Raw genomic sequence first — 21,627 nt, forward strand, 5'->3', positions numbered from 1 at the left:
GGCGGCGGCCGGATGCACCTTAGTTTCTTTTGTTGACGCGGATTCGTTTTTGTGCCAGATGAAATTGTTGTTAATAAACTGATTCAAGAGAGGAGGCGGCTTTCTAAAGTGCTGCAGTTCTACTTTGGTTTGCAAGAGTACCGCTCTCCGCTCGTGACGTCACAGGTCATCGACTCGTCACACAGAACAATATTTTTTCGATTTATTTCATCGCTTGTTTTCTCAATTTAATTAATTAAAAGTTGATTTACTTTATAATTAGTTGATATAAATTATTATTTTAATTTCTTGTAAATTTTTTTAAGGGATTTTTGTTTTGTTGAAGAGAAAGCACAAAAGTTATCATTTTAACCATTTTCATTTTTATTGATATAAAAATAATAAAATCCATCATATATATATTATGCACAGAGACAGTGAGAGGAGCTAGTCAACTACTATAAATGGCTCTTAAAACAGAGCCGCCCGATTTCACAGTTTTCCGAGTTTGAAACGCGACAGGTATTTATGTGTATTCGTTTTGCGTCCTCGAATGTTCGATGCTGGCTGGCTCGCGCGCTTGGCCGTGGCAATTGCGTGCTCTGCACCTGGACCTCTTTTCAAATACTTTTTTAACAGGGGAGGTTTGCTCGTTGGTTCGCTACGCTGGGGGAAATCAAAGGTAGCAAAGCAGCGCAGCGGCTATAATAATTGTCGTTGAAAGGAAATAGCAACAGCGCGTCGGTCGCTTCGGCCTCCCCGCATACCTAAACACAATTTCACTAACAACGAAACCCCATTCAAAATTGACAAAACTGCCGCAATTAATTTTTACTTTCCGGACGAAAATTATACAATAATTCTGAATTCATGAGGACGAAATAATAAATTAAAAAAATAATGGCGATGCGCATTAATTAAATTCCGGAAAAGTCCCAAATATCACATGACGGGGAAAATTTTAAATTAACAGAGAAGTTCAAATACTGGCAACTAATCAACAACAATTAATTAATTTATGTATATAAAAAAAAAATCAGTCAGTCCGGCGTCGGACAACGTGACAGACAGCGGCGCGATCAGACAGTCATGGCGATAAAGTTTGTTCTCTGCTGTAACGAGTCACCGATCTGCTCCTTGGCTTGCGCCGAGCACAAGTCCGGCGTGGACACTGTCCGGGTGAGCTTTCCTCCGGAGGTGCTGCCGTCCAGGTTGGCCAGACTGCCGAAGCTGAAGATGGACACTAGGCTGGTGATGCGGTCGATCTCCATCGAGGTGGACGGGTCGTCCGGCTGCTGCTCGTCTGAATCGTTCGACGACGACGATTCGTAGTCCGAAAAAAGGTCAGCCACTCCCGAGTCATCCAGACTCTTGCTCTTCTTGGGCAGGATGGACAGGATGGCCTCCTCGGTCTCCCACTCGCTGACGGCCTTCCTTCTCTTCAGGTTGCTTGGCTCCGAGTTGGCTGGACGAATTTCTCTCAGAACATTGATGGTCGGCTGTCCCGTTTCACGGACACGAGAGTCCAAGTCCAGGTAGGTGGGCAAACAGTTCTCCTTGTCGGAACCGGCGTCCGAGTCGGACTCCTGGAAGGGAATCAGGTCTGCGGCTGGCGAGGCCGGCTGGAGAAAGTCCTCCTCGGGCACACTTTCCTGCTCCGAAGGGGCTTCCTCTTTTTCCGTCTCCTTGGAGGGCTCGCTGGACGTCGTCCACAGTTGCTGGACGTCCTCCATGTAGATCTGGAAGCGCGCCTTCTGCAGGACGGTGGCCACCAGCAGGTTCTTGTGCAGGCTGATGCCGCCGCGGACGGCGCGAGAGCGCGCGATCTTGGACAGGGAGAGGCTGTAGAGACGCTGCGCCTCGGACGCGCTCTGCGTCGCGGCAGACGCACTGTTCTTCGGACTGTCCATGATTCCGAACACTTACGGCAAAGGGCAGGTGTACACAAACTGGGCAGGACACGATTTGCGCGGCGCGTCCGACACGGATCAGGGTTCGTGAACGAATGTCGCCGCCGCCACAGCTCGCCGCAACATTCTAGGCCTCTTTCTTCTCCTCCGCCGCGGTGACGTATGAAGCGGACTCATCGTCCAATCAGCGTGAGTCATCGGCCATGAGGTTGTTTGATAAACACACGCTCCGGCCGCGACACAAAGCTTGGAACGGGGAAAACCAAAATCGTGCTGCATTGTTGCAACCAGTGGCATCTGTGGAGCTTTTAGAGAATCGAATTTGCGGAGATTCGCGTAACGGCCGCTAGGTGATTAAGGCCTTGGCGTCTGGCGAATGACCACGCCCCCCATTCACGACTTCCGACGCGACGTGAAAGGTGAGTGAAACTTAGAATTTTGGATTTTCGGTCTTAAATACCGACTTCAAATCTGAACAAACCACTTCCTTTGATAGAAAAATATATTATTTATTTATTCAATATTGCAAAGAAAAGGAAATGCGTGTCCCCCATCTCATTTTCTTTTTGCAAATTGCATTAATCTGTGACCCCCACTACACGCCACGCTGCGCCACCATTTACACAATCGTCGCCAATTAATGTTTTTATTCTTTGCAATATGTACATTCTAGAATCTAGAACACAAACGCTTCGGCACATTTATTAATATTATTATAAAATACGATAAAAAATTATATCTTTTCACAAATTAATCAATTTGTGTCCTAATTTGTAGATCATGCCTGAGGAAGTGAAGTCAAGCTGGGCCGATGAGGTCGAAGACGATGGAAATCCCAGGTTGCCTGAGCCTAAAGAAACCTTCAAGAATGGAGTGAAAATCGTCACCGAATACAAATACAATGAAGACAATAAAAAGGTATGATAGCTTTATTTAATGGTGAAAGCATTTACTGAAGTTAATCTTTAAATAAAGGTGAAGATGGTGCGACATTACAAGATTGAGAAGCGCATCGTTTCAAAAACCATTGCCGACCGCAAGACTTGGCCAAAATTCGGAGACAGCGCCAATGACAAGCCAGGTCCCAACCCAGCAACCACGATCGTAGCTGAAGATGTGTACCTGCAGTACATCACCAACAAGGAGGACAGCGACAAGCCGGACGACACTGGCATCAATAAGCTGAAGGGCATGGACCAGAATGTGATGAAATGCCGAAACTGCAAGGGTGACCACTGGACCACAAAGTGTCCGTACAAGGACTCGCTGGTTCTGGCCAACCAGGTGGCCGAGGAGAAAAAATCTGCCATTGGCGGTTTGGATAAGAAGGACTCGGGCAGCAAGTATGTGCCTCCGAGTCTGCGAGAAGGCGCTAAGAACACGGACAGCTCCTCCCACCAGAGAAGGGACGACACTCTGGCCATCAGGATTTCCAACTTATCCGAGAATACGCAAGAGGCCGACTTGGAAGACTTGGTCAAACCCTTTGGACCCTACTCGAAACTTTACCTGGCCAAGGATAGGATCACAAACTGCTGCAAAGGATTTGCATATGTCCACTTCAAGTTCAGAGGGGATGCAGCTAAAGCCATTGCCAATCTTGATGGTTTTGGTTACGACCATTTGATCCTCAACGTAGATTGGTCCAAGCCATCAACAAACTAAACAGTTCTTTATAAAAAATATTCCACATTGAATTAAAAATTTACAGCATTGAAATTTTACGCTGCTTATAATTTTGTATTAAAACCTTTGTGGTAGTATTGCTTTGAATCCCTGTTTGGCCTTTGCTAATTAATTGCATTAGAATAATAGATTCCTCAAAGCTATTAAAATGAATTTCTAGAAAGTATTTGCCACTTGCCATCTATGATAATTTACCTTATTTGCTAGTTTCTTTAGGTTGATGATTTCTAGGGTCAAATATTAAGTGATTATTTCAATTTTTCTATTAGATGTTCCATATCCATAATATTGCTGCAATGGTGGCTAAATCACTACGATTTTGAGATTACAATAAAAAAAATCCCAATTTCTACATGATCATGATCACTTATTTTTATTACCTAAATTATCATCAGTGAAAGCATCTGGGTACCGCAATTTATTGGTTTTATTTTAAGTATTACGCTCAGTATTTGAACTATACAGCACAGAAGATTTCATGTATTAAAAGGAAAAGTCATAAATAAAAAAAGTAGCTTGAACAGAAAAAAAAATTTCACTCCAATAAGTATGGCTATGATTATTAAAAATGTACACTTTTCCAAGGAATAAGGCATAAGGGGTACTCTGAACTACTGGAAATTGTGGAAAATTATTTGCCCACAAGGCAAGGCCCAAAATGCTGCAGCATGCCCAAGAATGCATTTAAAAAATGTATGGGTGCAGAAGCGTACAATTTACTTCATGCTCTGGTCTGACGCAGAAACTGCAATTAAAACTTATTATTATCCTATAGGTTAAATGCAATAAACTAATATACAAAAATTTGATTTTTTTTTTATATTTAGCAAAATAGAAAAACAATAGCCAACATCTGAAATGCTTGCGATTTGCGATACAATTCAACATTATTTTGTACACTTTAATGCTTTTATATGCGCTTTAATGAGAACGAGTCTATTTATTTATTTTTTGTAACAACTGATCATTGGTTAAATTTGCAACTTTTGACTAATTTATTAAATTCTCAAAAAATAATTTAATTGCCTTTGTAATAAACTTAAGTTAATGTATATTGAATTCAAAAGCATGAACAACTTTTTAAGAATCTTTTTAAAATGTTTCGTAGCTTAAAATATTTATCCTATCCTACTTATTTTCTTGTTATTGACAAACATGATTTTTTTTGTTTTTTTTTTGTTTTTTTCAAGACTTTCACCAAGAAAAGATTTTCACTGTCAAGCTGGGAGCGCGGGTTTCTTCTTGCAAACCCTGAAGAAAGGTATACCAACCAAATGAAATTTTCAAAAATATGGTGACATATTTTAGGTAATAAAGAAAAGGATGTAACTTTTGCTTTGCCTATTATAGTAATATCCAAATTTAAAATTTCTTTACTTATCAAATTTGGAGTGAAATCTATTCAGTTTATTTATTGATCATGAAATTCAAATTGAATTGTGCGGTGCGTTGATATAAGTTCCACAATATGGCCATCCTGGTTTTGCCGCCATAAAAACAAAACAATCTTGTGCCGCCTGCCCCAGCTCAAAAGTCGAAACGGTTAAATCTCGGCCTCGAGCCTCATTTTTTAAACAGAAAGCAAACTTCATGAATCAACATATCCATATCATAAAGTTTAAATTGTTGAAAAAGGTTTCGTGCGTTCTTTTTGTCACATCAAATTGTTGATTTTCAACTTTTCACAGGTTCGAACGTCGTAAACCAACATGGATTTTCTCACCGGCTCTCCTGCTGCCACATCGCAGGCGTCTCAGTCTCCAGCTTTCATAGGTCTGTTTTGTAGAATTTCATAAAGATTTTTACCTTGAATGATGGTTGAAATTTTTATTCAGCGTCCCTCAACGTGAGCAGCAATCTCATGTCGTTCAACTCCCCGGCCATAGTTGGTGAAAAGGAAAAGAGCTCGATGTTGCAGCCAGAGAAGGATAATTTTCTGAAAAAGCCAGCCAACATAGATTTAGAAACTAAAGTGTCGCCACTGATTTCTAATCCGTTGGACTGCCCAGAGACAAGCACCCCCTTTGAAGGAGACCAGAGTATCCCAACTTTTACATTCGAGAAAAAGCTGGATGGCATTACTGAGGACCCCTTTGATTACCTTGAAAACATGGCCATGCAAAATGCCAATGACCCCTTTGAAATGGTGTCGGAAAAAGCTTCAGTGAACTCTGGCTCACTAAGCTCAGGCTCATATGCATACACAATGAATGCTGGTTTCTTTGAATCAACCACTGCTACTGGCATAACTGCCGAGTTTGAGGAACTATGCATTTCTTCAGGAGAGAATTCCTCTAGAAAGTTAGAAGATGAAAAGGATGAATCTGAACGTGAATTCAAAAACGTTAACCCAGGTATTCATTTTTCCACTGATAAAATTTTCTCAAAATTAATCAGTTTATCTAAAATTCAATGTTTTTTTTTTTTTTTTTTTTATCTAGATGATGATTGGCTTGGAAATGAAATTCCTCCATGGGAGAAGCAAGACGTGCCATTTGACCTGCTGGATGACCCTTTGTCTGACGGAGAAGAGTCTTTGATTGACGTGGTATATTGAAGGGTTTTCGTTACAGCTTAAAAAATATAATACAAATATTTAGGTGAGGAGGGTATCTAGCGAGTTTCCGAAAGTCATTGCCTCTGTTGTGGAAGACTTAGACACAAGCATCATCAAAAATCTGAAACTCAGAAGCCCTCTTCTTAAAACTGTACCTGAGCTAGATCTTTCTCCTACTGCTGAGCCTTTGCAAATTCCAAACATTGGCCTGAGATCTATTGGTACAAGTAGCAAAATTTTAAAGATTCTTTATTTTTCTCACCTATTTTTATTCATTTTTTTAATGCAGATTTATCTTTCATGAATTCTTCCAAGGAGACTGAAGTAAGAATATTTTTAATAACTGCTTATTAGAGTTTTGTAATGTATCATTTTAGAAATCCACTACTCCAACGACTGAAACTCCAAACAAGGCTGATGCAGACACACTGGATGAGTGAGCGCTTTTTTCTTGCCTCTGCATAATTCTGTTGCCATAATTGCATGTGATCATATTATAAATTGCTAGTAAAAAATTCATAGAAATTCCTCTCTAAGCGCACTTATCTAGATATTAAATTTCCAATCTCACTGCATCCTGAAATTTCATGTGCATGCTTTTCATATTCCTCAAATAAAAATTGATTACTTTTCTTATTTTTTTTTCTGTTCTTCTCTTACACATTCTAACACCTTGCTAAGTTTTTGCTTGCAATTTTGTATAATTCAGGTGGAAAAAGCAAATCTATGAAAAAGCTACAGGTTTTTTGAAAACTAAAAGGCAATCAACCAGCATCAAGCCTTTCAGCAAGCCACTCGGTATGATAGACGTGAACTCACCTTCTGGACCAAGAGTGTCCACTCCTGTTAAAAATACATCCATACCTCCTAAGTCAAGTCTGCCTACTCCCAAAGTAAGAAGAAAGCATAATTTACCCTATTAATTGTATTTATTTTTTAATTAATCCTCTTTCCAGTATAAATCCAGGCTGATGAAGCCAAGAAATTATGGAACTAACAAGGAAAATGTATAATTTGGTGCAACGACGGAGCTATAAAATTTATTGAGTTTGTTAGACAGTTCAATATAAAAGTACATGATTCAAGTCTAATTTAATTATATATTGTATAAGTTCTAAGCAATATGGTCTTGCTTGACAGAGAAATAAATAAACGGAAATTTTCTATCTTCAAAACCATTAAATGGAAAAATTTTCTTTAATTTTGATAAAATAATCCATTACTCAGAAAACTACCTGATTGAAACATTTGCATGCATAATAGACTGAAATTTATTAATCATGAATTTAGCGGAATTTAGTAAAAAGATTCAAATTAAAAAAACTTTTGAATCTCTATTGCATTTCGTGGGCTTTTCTGTAGACCAATGACAGTGCGAAATTGCACACCGCAGCCAGTAGGGGCGCATCTATTTTGATTTTGATTGGTGACCGGTCCGACCGCAGTGGCCACTGATCACTGATAAACAAAAAAAATCGTCCTCTGCCCTCTTATCTATGTACTTTGAGTCCGTGTGGTAAAAATTTGGGATGTCGGCATGATGCTGTAGTGCTAATTTAGCATCCTGAACTGCAGTTTAACAAATTAATGTAGGTGAATATTTGATTTGGCTAGTTTTAGAAATAAGGTGGACAGAGCTTTCTTCTCACGAGAGAAATCTCTCAAGGTCTCCACCGATCTATTATTCCTGCATTGGTACATAACTGCATAGCTCCCACCGAATGACATCAATATTATTCTGAACAATCTCAATGCCGAACACATTTTACAGAAATAATCTATTTCCTTGCAGCTTTCCACTAAATCATGTCGGACGATTTAAATGGATCTGTGCCTAGCCCAACCAACAACAACAACAGCAAAATGCATCTTCGAAGATGCAAAAGTGTTACCCGTGCAGAGGAAATCCAAAGTCAAGAAGCCAAAGTGAGACGCTCACAGCCAGATAGACCGTAACGATTAAAATCCAAATCATGACATTCCGTAATTTATAATTATTTTTTCCTAAAGATGCCACAGACCCAGAGACTCACTTTTCACTTGGACGTCGGGATTCGACAATTTTACTGGCTTTGTTAACTGGGCTTTTCTTCTACTGTTCATGGGAGGCTTTAGATTATTCTTGGAGAACGTCTTAAAGTAACAATTAATTATTATCTCACTTGATTCAATGTTGTAATAAATAAATTAATTTAAAGGTATGGAATTCGGGTCGACCCAATTGAGTGGATTTGGTTTTTGTCTGGAGCAGGCGAGGGCAGTGCAGATCACCCTTCCCTCATCCTTCTGCTGTGTAAATCGTAGTTTTTCTCTGCATGATCAGTAATTTTTATTTGATTTAATTTAATTTAGATTCTGTTGTTCCCATTGTGATTTGTTTGTTGATAGAAAAAGGATTATCGGTGGTAAGCTATTTTTATTATTTTATTATTACTTTTTTTAGGTAGACCTTGAAAAATTAAATTTATTGAGGTATATAAAATTCTTGCAGGAAATCATCGGCTACAAATTAGGAATGATGGCTCACATAGCAAATATATTTTTACTCGTTCTTCTTCCGATGATTGTGATAAATGTTAAGGGGCCAGACTTCAGTTTGAGTAAAGAAGATAACCAATTTTTGTTCTTTTTTTTATTTAAAAATATTTATTTCCAGTTGGTGCTACCGTAGTGTGCTTTACATACTCGATTCTGTTTCTGAAGTTGTGGTCGTACGTGCAAGTCAATCTGTGGTGCAGAAATAAAAGAAAATTTGCAAAAACCACAACGAGCAAAAGACTGAGAAGACAGTCACTTTCACTTGGACAGTATGGTATGTTTTTCAAATTCTCATAAACGTAAATTAAGAAAAAAATTATTTTCTGAAAGACTCTTCCGATGACCTTGGAGCCAACGGTGATGTGGACCACCATGACATGCCTGTTATAAGAAAGAAAAAGGAGAACAATTCTTGCATCCAGCTGGTCGAGTACCCAGATAATCTGAACCTGAAGGATTTGACCTACTACATATTTGCTCCGACGTTGTGCTATGAGTTGAATTTTCCTCGCACAACAAGAATCAGGAAGAGGTAGAATATTTAAAGAACACTTATGTAATGCAAATATTAATTTTTAAAAACTCCAGGTTTTTGTTGAAACGTCTTTTGGAAGTTATTGTTGGATGCCAAGTTTTGATGTCCCTTTTCCAGCAGTGGATCATTCCGTCGGTCAAAAATTCTCTTGTTCCATTCTCGGTATTAGATTTTCCACCACTATATTTAAGAAAATAAATCAAAAACCTTTTTTCAGCACATTTTCCAAAGAAATGACTTTGCACTGGCTATTGAAAGACTTCTGAAATTAGCGGTAAGAATTTAGAATGTAATTAATTTTTCTGAAAATTTTATTTCAAAACTAAACTTCCATAGATTCCAAACCATTTGGTGTGGCTCATTTTCTTCTACTTAATGTTCCATTCATTCTTAAACCTCATGGGAGAACTTTTACATTTTGCTGACCGACACTATTACTACGATTGGTGGAATGCCAATAATATTGATGTGTTCTGGAGAAAGTGGAATCTTCCTGTCCACAAATGGGCCGTTAGGTAAATATAAGAAGGAAATATTATTTTGTCTTAAATAATAAATCCTTATAATTTTGAATAGGCACCTTTACATCCCGATGGTTGACATGGGGTACAATAGACTTGTTGCCAGTACATCCGTCTTTTTCATCAGTGCTTTCTTCCACGAGTATTTAGTTAGTGTACCATTGAGGACTTTCAAAACTTGGGCATTCATGGGAATGATGTCTCAGGTATGTTAAAAAATAAATTGATGTTGTTTTAAACTAAACAACTATTTTTTTAGCTGCCATTGTCATATGTGAGCAAATTTATGGAAAAACACATGGGGCCTCGCTGGGGCAACATTGTTGTATGGGCGTCGTTGCTTTTAGGTCAGCCACTCTGCATCATGATGTATTACCACGACTATGTGGTCACTCACTTTGGAGCTGAACTAATCGAAAACTACAGCCATGTTTGAGCCTTATTATCAAATTTTGTGCCAATAGTACCAGTTATTTGTTGATTTGTATATTATTTTTTGGAAATTTTTTAGTAGGTTTTATATATTTACAAAGAATTAAATAGTGAAATGTGTGAGGATCAAAGCTTGAGAAAGCATTTTTAGGGTTGTGAGAATTTTACATGTATTTAAGATCGAAAGAACCTTAAAATGTGATGGAGGCTTTTCCTTCTTCCAATAGATTTAAAATCTTGCCAGAGCATGCTTTCAAGCTGTATAAAATTAATTACAACGAAACACAAGTGCAATAATTGTGCTCACTTTTCTGAAGTTAGGAATTATTGTGTATCCGAGTAAGAGTTTTTAAAGACTGTAAGTTTTTTTAGTACATCTAAATGTGTCATAATCAGACAAATTCCTTCCTGTTCCTTTTTGCTATAGCCATAGAAGCCCTAATTGTCGACATATATATTTTAGGGGCTTGAAACTTGTAAACATTCTTAAATACGCTATGTCTGTGAAATAGTAATTTTTGACTGAAATCATACAAAAGACCCAAATAATGTAAAAACATATAATTTTTATATAGTTATGTTATTAGTTATGATGTTATAACAGAGCCCTTATTTTGTTTAGTAAGTGTCCCCCTTTGGCTGAAATGTTGATAATTCAGCTCAATTCTCTCAAATCTTCAAGTAAGAATTATCTTGGTGCAAACTATTTGGTGTTCTAAATAAATATGTCCATTGACATAATACTTTTTTGAAATTAAAAAATTATTACATTGTTATGATATCAAAATTTAGTTTTATTTCTTAATTCGCAAGTCATGTCTGTAGTAAAGTCTAAATTACATGAAAATATATGTTAAAAAATCATCTTAATCTTTTTTAAAATTAAACATATTTTATGTTATTAAAAAAAAAAATAGGAAACACGTCCTATCCATATTATACACGTGTGTCGTTAGAATACATAAGATTGACAATCAAACAGTTCCTTGCGCCGTACAAAATGCAGCACGTTGAAATAAAAGATACAAATAATAAAATCACGCATGTCAAAAAAAGTGACATGTGACATGATCGAATAGTTGAAAAAGAAAAGCTAAATTTTATAATGTTAATAGCGGCTATACATATATTATAATAATTATAATATATATAGCATTGCATTTTTAAAAATCGCTTGATATAATTCTCTGCGAGTTATTTAGCTTTCAATAGTAGTCGCGAGGTGTCTCTTTATGCTCTGATGTGGATTATGTGAACCACATGGTCTTGTTTTGATTCTGCCGGCCTTTTAAAAGTCTGGCGGATCTTTAAACGTGATCGAATAATCTCGCGTGTGTTTCAATTTTAAACGAAGAAATCATTCTTGCGAATAAATCCTGCCGTACAGTAGACCGAAGTGAGTATTGCGCGAAGAGTTGAAACCATTCATATATTCAAGCAAACCTCCAAGCAAAACTTGAAATTACATAAATACAAAAAAATCGTCATTTTATCCGTGAGTTTTGTGCTTTTTCGGCTATTTTTAAATTCATTCCTGCCACATACAGTTATGATCAAATATATTAGGCGTGAATTTTTACTAATATTTGATAAATTCCTATCATTTCAGTGTTTCTACGCCTGTTCGCATCGATTGTAGTTCAAAGCCCTCTCCAAACCTATTTTATTTTGAAAGCTGGAAGGACATTTCCGAAGAACTTTGAAATCCTGAGCAGAAACATGTCCGAAGTCGATCAGTCCATTGCTGGCAAGAAGGACTGCACGTTGGCTTCAGCCGTCGAGGACGTTGTTGTGCCAAAACGGCCCAAACTCGAGTCTCCTTCACCCCAACCAGATGGGGTTGAAGTTGAAGACACAGGAGTGGCCAGTCAGTGCACCATTGAGGGCAACATTGAACCTGACGACGCCACCATCCTCATCAGCTTCAAGTTTCCCACCAGGGAGAGCGACGGAGACCGAGATGACGAGGAACACGCTTCTCTAAAGGTAGGATTCTAGTTGTCAATTTTTTTTGCAGAAATTACCTTAAAAAAAACCAGATTGATCTTCTTCAATCATGACATTTAAACATTTCACATGAGTTGTTATTTATGTTAAGACAGTGAAAAATGCATAATTTTATAATCTTGAAAGGAAAAATTAAAAAAAAAGAAGAATGCAAATTTATCCTTAAATTAATTTTAAGGTGTCAAGAATTAAATGTGCAATCTGAAATATTTTATTGTAATTTTTATAGGTTTAATTTTTTATTTATCATTTATTTATGCATATCCTACAGTTGATTACTTAAAAAAACTGCAAGCAAAATATGTAATCAAAGTATATATCAAAAAAATTTATTTGAAACAAAATTAATTTTTCGACAGAACGGCAATAATTTTAGTAAAATTGCGCTGAAATTTTGCACTCGTGTTTCTCGGAACTGTCTTAAGAATTGACCGAGTCAATTTAATAGACCTAATTGATCGATTGTTTACTCGAATGAGTTTTAATTTTGCGAACTCGGCACGCCGGACGTCATCAGAAGATGGTTTATTTTTTCGGCTTGCAGTCCATTAAAGCTTTAGAAAGCTTTGAAGCTTTCCAGCGTCGAATGTTTACACGCTTATTTTATTATTGTCAGAGCCATAGATCTCCTCATTGTTGGCCGCACACATGTGTTTCTGCTCCCCGGTTTTATAAACTCGCTCACTGACTAACAAACTTCTTGCCTTTCAAACACACAAACGCACAAGCAGCACCGGCCAGGCTATTTCCAGCGACACCATTTTTCTTGCCAGCTCGATCCGCATGATTTTTATTGTATTATTCTTGGACAGACGTGTCAGACCGCAATATTAATTTCGCCAAATGATGTCTGCTGTTGTTTCATGTGGTGCCTTATCGTCATCACCCTAGTTGTGTCAAGGAAATTTAATTGATTAAAATTATTATGAGTGGGCGAAATAGTCAGTTTTGAACAAACCAGAAACATAATTAATTTATTTTTGGTTGGAAAAATCTGATTTTTGTCGACTCTCCCAACAGGTCAACGGCCACTTTAGTTTTTGGAGAGAGTCTAAAAATTCACTTTTTGCTGAAAAGGTCTTTAGTAATAATCGGAATGACCTGTCCAAGATTTTTAACAGTCACAAATTGTTTTTTGTATAAAATGAAAATTTTTGTGCCTTTTTTTTATTTATTGAAATTGCATTTTAAAAATAAAAATATTACTCTAAATGGTAAATTTTTTCAACAAAAAAGTTATTAAATGAAATCAAAATTTAATATAAACCGACGTCTTGGAGTTGAAAACAGTCTAAACTCGCTTGAAATACACAAAGTTGCATTTCATAAAGTTCCTTTAGCCTTTTCCTTCTCAGGATTTATGTACTTCCATATCATTTATTTTTAATTGTTGTTTTTTTCTTTGTAAATTCCAATTTAATTTAATTTCTAAATACACTCTTTTGGGAATTTAACCTCACTATCAAGAAGGAAAATATTGATTAAAGATCACAGAAAATAAATCTTTGGGAATTTATTTATTTATTTAAATTTTTAATTAAATCTATAATATCAGAGTAAGAAATTTTATTGATAATTTTCACTTGAGCTCCTTTAAAACTGAACGCATATTATGCTTAAAGTTGACGAAAAAAATGAGAAAGATGACAGACAACTTGACCGATTCAAACTTCAAACCTCCTGCTTGGCACCCGTCTGCACTTTTGACTAACGCCATCTCATTGTTGTCATCAACTTGGCCTGTCCATCACAATTAAGGGTGAAAATCCCTGACGTGAGTTATATCTGTGACGACGAGCTGAAGAAAAAAAAAAGAAACGTGTCTGCAGGTCGGTGGTGACAACACAAATTCATAATGGATGCGGCGTTAGTTATTTTCGCGCCCCGCAGATCGAAAAAGTTTCCCGTCTCCTGGAGCTAAGCAAAGTTCTCTCATTTTTATTTTTTTTATTTTTGTCTCTTTCGCTGGAGGCGACGCTGAAATCAGAACTTGCTGCAAAGGGGTGCATCAATAAAGTATCCGCATCATTTATGCATAGGATGCAGCACTGCTTGTTTGCATTCGATATGTTTTTTGCATGCCTTTTCGAAATAGGCTCTTGCCGTGTTTATTACAACTTGCAAAATAAACACACGGACGTGCTCTTTGCACCGGTCCAGCACTCGCGGATTCTCTTTGAGACTTTTAATTCCGAGCTGCCCCTGCCGAGCATTAAATCGGCTTGCGATGAATTATTCTGAAATGGAGCTCGTCGTATTCTGGAGGTGCGATTTTAAGCCGGAGAACACATTTCTCGCTCTGCACCTATCGCGGCGCAATTACCAATTCATACACGGTGCTCTGCGCATAAAGCCTCGGTTTGTGTACACAAGCTGATTTGAAATTGCTCCTGAAATCGTTTGGTCTTACATCAGAACCCGAGTGCACGCGAATGGAAATTGCTTTAATCGCATGGATAGGTGAAACATTTTTGACACTGATGGAGAATTTTTCATTTTTAATGCGTTTCATACGGGCTGAAAAATATTCTTTGATCTTTTGGAGAGAAGGAAAAGAAAAGAGAGAAATATCTGAAACAAAACAAACTATTTTATGCAAACACGAAATTTTAAAAGTTTCAATAAAAACTCACTAAAAATATAATAAGAAGGAATTTTTTTTAAACATTTCCTGGAATTTTTCTAAAATATTTTTAGAATAGATTAAAAAATTGCAATTTTCTCAAGATGCAGTTCCATTTTAACTCCCTTTTAATAATTTTAAAGTTACTCAAAGGATAATGAGTGCTATTCTCTTGACTTAGTTATCCCTGGATAAATCCAAATGGAGAAATTTTATCCCGCTGTCCCTGAATAAATATTTTTTTTATCCCACTTTCATTATATTTTGTCCTTTGATTTGGCATAAATTTTTTCTTAACCCCGTCGGCTTTCTCAATCGGATAATTTTTTGTTTAGAAAATTTTGAAAAATAAGGGAAAAATTGAAATCCTAATTTGTCCTAATTGTAAGATAACACAAAAATTAAATATAACATTCTTTGAATTTTACTTATAAAAATTTAGATCAAAGCAAAATAAGGCAACGAATTTATCGTTGAAATTTTATGCCTGTGAATTTCAAAAAAATTCACACGCTTATTATTTGTTGTGAAATTAAATTTGTAAATTTTGTTGTATTACTTTACTTGACTTTACTAAGTAAAAGTATTAATAAAAATAAAGTTACGCATAAAAAGAAAATGGAAAATACGAACAAGGTTTGCACTCACGCTGAGATTGCGCGCACGCCGAGATTGCACTCTTGAAGTTAGTTTTATCTTGAAGTTAAAATTTACGTTTATTGGTGTACATTGCAATCTCTTCCTAAATCAAGACACATCATTCAAAGATAAAAGTACATACAAAAATTTGATAAAGAAAAACATAAATTGTTTTAAAAATTTTTTGTAGGAAAAATTCAAGAAAAAAATATCCACACTTCACACATTTTCCTCAATTATTGGAACACTAATAATTTACAAAAGATATAGAGGATTGAATTAATTTTAATAAATCATCAAAAATTAAATAATTATAGAAAGCATGCATGATTTGCTATTTTTGCTTTATTTTATTTTATATAAAATTATATTCTTCTCACCAGATGCTTAGAGCAAAATTGATTCCTGATGATGGCCTCTCGGGCGGGTAAACGAACAAATTTTCTTCATCAACCCTTTAAAAAAGGCTCCCTTTCCATTACATAATCAACACTGCCGGATCCATCAAAGGCCATATTTTGACGTATATATTAATTTGGCATCTCTTTGCACTCGTGTCGCCAAGGGTGGTTGTTTAGGTGGTCGGACGAAAGGGTGCACCGTTTCCTCCCTAGTGCCATCCATCTATCAAAACTCGACAAAACCGCAAAAGGCAGGAAACGGTGGCGGCAGGCGCGCACTTATTTCAGCACTTTGTCAACGGATGAATTGATAAAAATATGCCCTGGTCTCGCCTCGCACGTAGCGGCCGTAATAAAATGTGCCGGCAAAACAGCAGGCCAGACCGACCAAATATAAAAAGCATCACATCATATATGTGTGCATATTAAATTCTTCCACTAAATAATTCAGCGCGCCGGCCTCTCTCGCGTTTCTTTCCACGTCAAAAAGGGAACATTAAAAGTTGACATGACGCCGCGCGTAAAATACATAAAAAGCGGCCGGGCCTTGCACGGCGAGCGGTGATGGATCAGGTCGAGCCAGGCACACAAAAAATGCGCCCTGAATAATTCATGCAAATTTGCATCGAGATATAAACAAAGTCTGCCGACTTTTTATGCACTGCCCGCCGAGGATTTTCCCTAAGTGACATTTTCCGACCGGCCGGCCAGTGGATTTTTTGCTTTTATCACTTTTCTCTCCAGCTCTCTTGCCCTGATTTATTGCTTTGCCGAGCTTAGCACGCTAAATGAGTATTGTAATTTGAATTTATGGCCTCGAAATTCTGTTGCTAAAAATATACTGTACGGGGCAGCCGACTGGCAAAAGAGCCAAAGAGGCTTTCTAAGTATCGAGCTTGCAGAAATATCGACAGATCGCCTATTTGTAAAGAACCTTTATTTTTATGATAAAAGAAAAGAATGAGCCAAGATAGCGAAAATTTGTTAATATTCAAGCAAACGAAAGTAAAATATTTTCATACGCATTTATAATTTTTTAATTTTCAATAAAAAAATTCTGTTCAGCATTAATTAAAGTTAAATTGATATTTTTATAATGAAATAGTTGTAATGATCTCAATCTCTAGCTGTAATGATAAGTTAATAAAAAAGAAAAGATGGAGTTGAGTTGAAAAACATGAATTAAAAATTGAGATTTTTATCTCAACATGTACACTTATTTAAAAGACAATGAAAATGAACTGTCTGAAATGTTTTCCATCCAAACATTTTATGACCTGCTTGTTTTTTATAATAATGTGGCAAGAACCTTAAAAATAAGTTAATTGGCAATTATGAGCTTGATTGCAATTAAAATTGGTTTTGGGCCTTTCCGTTTGTAAACGAAAAGAGAGACTCTTTGATGATGAGATATAAAAGGAACTTGAATGGGATCCCTTTTCAAAAATCATTTGCGTGCATGGCGAACTCGCTGATGTATTCATCAAAGCCATGCAGGCTCAGTTTTTGACGTTCTCAAAAAAGGATTTGGTAAACTAATTTCACGCTTCAGAGTTCGCAAAACTTGTGAAACGCCTCTCAAAAAGTCAACGAAAGTTGCGAAATAATTGCGTCTTTCGCCGTGAAAAACGTCAGATTCGCAGAGAAACGCAGCTAGTAATAAAGTTTCACTCGCGCCTCTCATATTCCCAAAAGAGCCTCCTTTGCGAGTCGCCGCGCTTATTGCAGACTCTGCCAATATTTGCAAGGATGCTCTTTTCACCATTTTGTAATTAGGGAGGCCTCTGTCAGGTACACGCTAGTCTTTCCCTTTGTCTTAAGCGTCAAAGTTGTTTGTCGACCTGCACCACCAACCGATGAGGCGAAAAGTTCAAAAGTTTCACTCTCAGATGAAAGTTTCTTGACGAGAAAAACCGCCTAGGCGCGGCAGAGATGAAAGGAAAGCTCGTTGGCTCTTTTTAGACGGACCGCAGTTTTAAATTTCGGTGCTCACTCGCGGTGATCTGATTTCGCCGGCGGCAATGCAGATGTTTGTTGCTCAACGCTTTTTATCGAAGGGGATTGCACTCTCAGGTTTATGAGTTTTCTTCCAAAGAAAAGTCCAGCAGAAGATTTGATGACGGTTATGAATCCTGCGATGGCAAGGTAACTTTTCAACTTGAGACAACACGCAATTTATAGAAAACACGTCTGGCCGTCTGATTTTTGAACTGAAATTTGTATTTTGGAATTTCTATTTACGGTTTCAAACAATTTATTTATCTAGAAAAAAATAACAATAATTTTTTTTAATATCTAGGGTTTCTGAGGTTAGTTTATTATGTTATGCAAGCTTAAAAAGAAAATGGTTTTCAATAAAAAAATAAACCGCTTACAAAAATCCCTGAAAACAATCAAGAAAATGTCATCTTTTAGCCCACTCTTCAAAAAGTAATTTAAATTTTAAAGAGGAAAATGAAAATCAAGTTGATGATTGCGCTGTATCTCAGCATGAATTTGTTTTTTACACATTTTTTTTTAAATAAATAAATCATTTTCTTCTGACCAGCTTTGAAATTTCAATTTGCTCGCACATCGAGCAGCTAACACGGCAAGCGTCTGCTCGTCCCGGAAATGCAATTGACTAAAGTGTCAGGTGCACAACCCCTTTCCTTCCCTGGCCGAGCACGCGAAATTTTGATTGACGCACCGTGCTAGCTCGGCTTTTCCCTCGTCGCTAGGGGATTTCGGCTTTCGTCTGCTCCCTCCCTCGGTGAATAAAAATTCTGAATTTTCCGGCGTTTTCCGCACCCGTCGCAAAACGTGCCTGGGCGTGCGACGATCAGCGGAAGGAATTCTTTGATCTCGCCTCTTTTTCGCCTTTAAATAATTCAGTCGGGGCCGATCATTTATACATACGACGTTTTCTTTCTCCTCTCTGCATCTTTCATATCCTCTTATACGACTACATCAGAGCGCGTTATGTTTTTTAAAGGATTGCACGTGGTGCATGCAAAAAGGGTTGCATCGTCTTATGCACCTGAACCGCGGCTGCATAATATCGCGAATGGAAAGATAGGGAAATATACAATAGTCATATCTCTACTCTATGTTTATTTATTATGCATGTGATCGTTCATGGCAGAAGTCTTGCGTCGCCTTTTTTGCCCGCGGCCAATATGCAGCAGCCAAGGCAAATTTAATTTCGCCTTCTTTTCGCCAGCGATTTTTGATCTCGTTCTGACATCTTTCCCCCTGTCTGATCTATTATTCTGACAGGGCTTGAGTGTAGCCCTTTGGATCCAACCTGCATCAATTTCACCAAGAGTGGAAGTCGGAAATCACTCATAATCAGAAGTAAAAAAAAATACAGTCAGGAATATTTTCCTTATTCTTTTAGTATTTAAAAAAAATATGACTTTATTCTTCAATGGAATGAAAAATAAATTACTACCAACAAATGGAACAATAATGGATGGTTGCTAATTTTGTAAGTCTTATAAAAAATAAATTAGGAAAAAAAGTGACTAATTTAGGCATCAAATGCTTTCGTACGCTGTTGTTGACTCATTGGGAATGCTGCAAAATACCTGTAATTATTATCATTTTTTTCCTTTTGAAATTGTTGCTGCATATAAATACTAATTAATTTAGTTTAATTCTTTTGAGTTTTGGATATTTAAGAAAGGGAAAGAGAAAAATAATTGATCACATGATATTTATTTGATGAATTTGTGTTAAAGCCCAGATGTAAATTTTTTCTGACGTTTTTAATGAAAAACAGAACAGCAATTTTACTGATTGCGCACACAAATAACGCAAATTGCCTCTGCGCGTTCGCAGAATACGGTCTCATTTTTTTGCACGTGCATAATTGATTAATCAGTTGGGAGTGCTGGACGAGTCTGGTGATAAATTTGATTCGCTTGTGTCGCGCCGCGTTTTTAATTAACAATCGAGCGCTTCGCAAAACGTATTTTTGTGTTTCGGCAGGTATTTTTAATTATCGGCCTGAAAATTTAATTTGTTGCCAAGAGCACTGGTATAATGAACAAGCAAATTTAATTTAAAATGGGAAGACCCAATTATTTTTAATCGATTTGCACGGCGCTGGCTTTTTACAGCGCTTTCTCTTTTTATTGCAGACTCGATAAAGCGTTTATGAACGTTTTTGTTTAGAACAAACTTTGATCATGCAGACCGCGGCGTCTGTTTTTGCAAACGCTCAGCAGCGAGCTGGCGATTGGTTGGCGAACAATGCGGTTGAAGTTACGTTTCTGCAATTAGTTTGCTGGAATAATCGTTCGGAGAAGCCTTTAAAGGCCACTCGCGGCGGCAGCGATTGATTTACGTTTTTGCCGAGGTACCGTACAATCTGTTGCAGAGAGGCTATCACATTTCTTGTACACGTTTAATGTTGTGGATTTTTAGTGCGAGATCGGCCGCCGCCCCGTTCCGAGCAGCCGTTTTACGGCCGGCAGCAAAAAGCCTCCACCGCCGTTGTCGTCATTTTGCCAAGACGCTTCCATTGTGCGCATAAAGAAATTCCAGCTTTGGAAACGGTGCCAGAGGATCTCGAAATTTTGAAGTCGTTTGGTAAAAAGCGCAACTCGTGACGTATGATAGCAAGGAACAAGAAATTTCTCTTTTTGTGGAAAATTTAGGGTCCGAATTAAATCATAATCAGTAAAAATGCTGCTTAAACAAATTTAATTTAAAAATAAATAGCAGTGTTAATTTTTTTCTAATTATGCTTTTATATTAATTAATAATTAATTGTTAATACTTATTCAAATTGATTCTAGCGGCGGGAGAGCATTTCGTTGCAGTTGAACTTTGTACTTACGTCCCATTAGTACTAAATAATGTCAATTTAGCAAACGCACGAAAAGATGGACAATAATAAGAAAGGTGCGCATAATTGCAATAGAGTTGTCGTCAAAGGAGAATGAATTTATTCAGTGTGAGTAATTGATTTTAAAATTAAATTACTCCACAAAATAAATTTTAATATTTCAAAATATTTTTAATGGAATTTTCTAATTAATCTTAATTGTTAATTCCTTAAATTTTTAAATTAATTATGGAATGGTCCACTTCAGTTTATTTTTCCATGAAATACAAAATATGGTTAAAGCAAGTTTTATTAAAAATAATGTACCAGTAATAAATATTTAAATCAAAACGGGGGAAATTACAATAACCTTACAAGCAAATATGGTAAATTGCAGTGACATTAAAGATGAAGTTGGCGCTTATTTGACAGCCCACAATTGCAATTACTACAAATTAGATGCGAGGAAGATATATTTAGATGCTAAAATTCCAAACAAAAAAAGTGTGTACTTAAAAAAACACGTTGCAACACTTATTTTTTCTTTGTAAAAGTAAATGAAAAGTTTTCATGATGATATGTTCAAAATTTACGCGCGTAGACTTGATGTTTATTTAACCCCCTGAAAAAAGCAAAATGTTAATAATTTTAAATTTTGTTAATTGTGATGGACCCGTTCTTAGCATTCTCACACACCGCGCCCAAAGTTGATGATAGAGATCTGAGAGTTTCACAACTTAATCTCCATTACTTGAAGGGAACATCCCTAAATTTTTATCAAAAATTTTTCAAAATGGCGGATTTTACGGGACATTTTGAAAAAATCAAAAACTTCAATTATCTCGGCTCCTGTTGGTCGGAGAACAAAAATCCGTGTATGGTTGAACTCGTCTCATTAAACTCTACAACTTTGCTGTTGATCACAAAATCATAGGTCAAAGGTCAAGGTCACTTCCGATGACCTTGTGTCATTCAAACTGGAATTT

General features: G+C 36.8%; 5 protein-coding genes across 9 annotated transcripts in view; 4 read left to right on the forward strand and 1 right to left on the reverse strand.

The window, feature by feature from the left end:
- Window positions 1–339: 339 nt before the first annotated feature.
- Window positions 340–2,051, reverse strand: LOC132202511 (uncharacterized). Its single transcript, XM_059629467.1, has one exon. It carries the CDS (start codon window positions 1,887–1,889, stop codon window positions 1,059–1,061), a length of 831 nt encoding a protein of 276 aa, XP_059485450.1. The 5' UTR covers window positions 1,890–2,051; the 3' UTR covers window positions 340–1,058.
- Window positions 2,052–2,164: 113 nt separating this feature from the next.
- LOC132202512 (eukaryotic translation initiation factor 3 subunit G-like) lies at window positions 2,165–3,608 on the forward strand. Its single transcript, XM_059629468.1, has 3 exons — window positions 2,165–2,308; window positions 2,667–2,807; window positions 2,865–3,608. Exons 2-3 carry the CDS (start codon window positions 2,670–2,672, stop codon window positions 3,552–3,554), a joined length of 828 nt encoding a protein of 275 aa, XP_059485451.1. The 5' UTR covers window positions 2,165–2,308; window positions 2,667–2,669; the 3' UTR covers window positions 3,555–3,608.
- A 1,462-nt stretch (window positions 3,609–5,070) lies between these two features.
- LOC132202369 (uncharacterized) lies at window positions 5,071–7,306 on the forward strand. Of its 2 annotated transcripts, none has more exons than XM_059629238.1 (9): window positions 5,071–5,210; window positions 5,264–5,348; window positions 5,411–5,929; window positions 6,017–6,120; window positions 6,176–6,353; window positions 6,422–6,456; window positions 6,510–6,568; window positions 6,842–7,025; window positions 7,089–7,306. In XM_059629238.1, the coding sequence occupies exons 2-9, from the start codon at window positions 5,285–5,287 to the stop codon at window positions 7,143–7,145; spliced, it is 1,200 nt and encodes a 399-aa protein (XP_059485221.1). In that variant the 5' UTR covers window positions 5,071–5,210; window positions 5,264–5,284; the 3' UTR covers window positions 7,146–7,306. The 2 variants fall into 2 exon arrangements, with proteins under 2 accessions (XP_059485221.1, XP_059485220.1); XM_059629237.1 differs by having other exon boundaries at window positions 6,017–6,123; window positions 7,089–7,304.
- Window positions 7,307–7,560: 254 nt separating this feature from the next.
- LOC132202227 (diacylglycerol O-acyltransferase 1) lies at window positions 7,561–10,937 on the forward strand. 2 transcript variants are annotated; one of them, XM_059629009.1, is made up of 13 exons: window positions 7,561–7,721; window positions 7,925–8,084; window positions 8,143–8,271; window positions 8,331–8,425; window positions 8,485–8,537; window positions 8,624–8,732; window positions 8,789–8,944; window positions 9,001–9,202; window positions 9,259–9,367; window positions 9,423–9,479; window positions 9,542–9,720; window positions 9,782–9,932; window positions 9,986–10,936. In XM_059629009.1, exons 2-13 carry the CDS (start codon window positions 7,939–7,941, stop codon window positions 10,160–10,162), a joined length of 1,563 nt encoding a protein of 520 aa, XP_059484992.1. In that variant the 5' UTR covers window positions 7,561–7,721; window positions 7,925–7,938; the 3' UTR covers window positions 10,163–10,936. The 2 variants fall into 2 exon arrangements, with proteins under 2 accessions (XP_059484992.1, XP_059484993.1); XM_059629010.1 differs by having other exon boundaries at window positions 7,578–7,725; window positions 9,986–10,937.
- A 484-nt stretch (window positions 10,938–11,421) lies between these two features.
- The window catches only part of LOC132202425 (pseudouridylate synthase RPUSD2-like), a 205,461-nt gene continuing 195,255 nt past the window's right edge, over window positions 11,422–21,627 (forward strand). For 2 of the 3 annotated variants that reach the window (XM_059629335.1, XM_059629336.1), the window contains exons 1-2: window positions 11,422–11,554; window positions 11,768–12,144. In XM_059629335.1, coding sequence (XP_059485318.1) covers window position 11,554; window positions 11,768–12,144 — 378 coding nt within the window. In that variant the 5' untranslated portion in view covers window positions 11,422–11,553. Of the gene's footprint in view, window positions 11,654–11,767; window positions 12,145–21,627 lie in introns of all 3 variants that reach the window. The other variant, XM_059629338.1, reaches the window with a different exon arrangement.

Source organism: Neocloeon triangulifer, unplaced genomic scaffold (genome assembly GCF_031216515.1).
Source record: "Neocloeon triangulifer isolate White Clay Creek 2 clone unplaced genomic scaffold, ASM3121651v1 ptg000015l, whole genome shotgun sequence".
NCBI lineage: Eukaryota > Metazoa > Arthropoda > Insecta > Ephemeroptera > Baetidae > Neocloeon > Neocloeon triangulifer.

Excerpts from the sequence above, each read along its gene's own strand:
- LOC132202511 (XM_059629467.1), bottom strand. The coding sequence starts at position 1,889 with ATGGACAGTCCGAAGAACAGTGCGTCTGCCGCGACGCAGAGCGCGTCC.
- LOC132202512 (XM_059629468.1), top strand. The coding sequence starts at position 2,670 with ATGCCTGAGGAAGTGAAGTCAAGCTGGGCCGATGAGGTCGAAGACGAT. Across the intron at positions 2,808-2,864 it reads ACAATGAAGACAATAAAAAG|GTGAAGATGGTGCGACATTA; the intron begins GTATGATAGCTT and ends CTTTAAATAAAG.
- LOC132202369 (XM_059629237.1), top strand. The coding sequence starts at position 5,285 with ATGGATTTTCTCACCGGCTCTCCTGCTGCCACATCGCAGGCGTCTCAG. Across the intron at positions 5,349-5,410 it reads TCAGTCTCCAGCTTTCATAG|CGTCCCTCAACGTGAGCAGC; the intron begins GTCTGTTTTGTA and ends ATTTTTATTCAG. Across the intron at positions 6,124-6,175 it reads AAGAGTCTTTGATTGACGTG|GTGAGGAGGGTATCTAGCGA; the intron begins GTATATTGAAGG and ends ACAAATATTTAG.
- LOC132202227 (XM_059629009.1), top strand. The coding sequence starts at position 7,939 with ATGTCGGACGATTTAAATGGATCTGTGCCTAGCCCAACCAACAACAAC. Across the intron at positions 9,721-9,781 it reads GTCCACAAATGGGCCGTTAG|GCACCTTTACATCCCGATGG; the intron begins GTAAATATAAGA and ends AATTTTGAATAG. Across the intron at positions 9,933-9,985 it reads TCATGGGAATGATGTCTCAG|CTGCCATTGTCATATGTGAG; the intron begins GTATGTTAAAAA and ends CTATTTTTTTAG.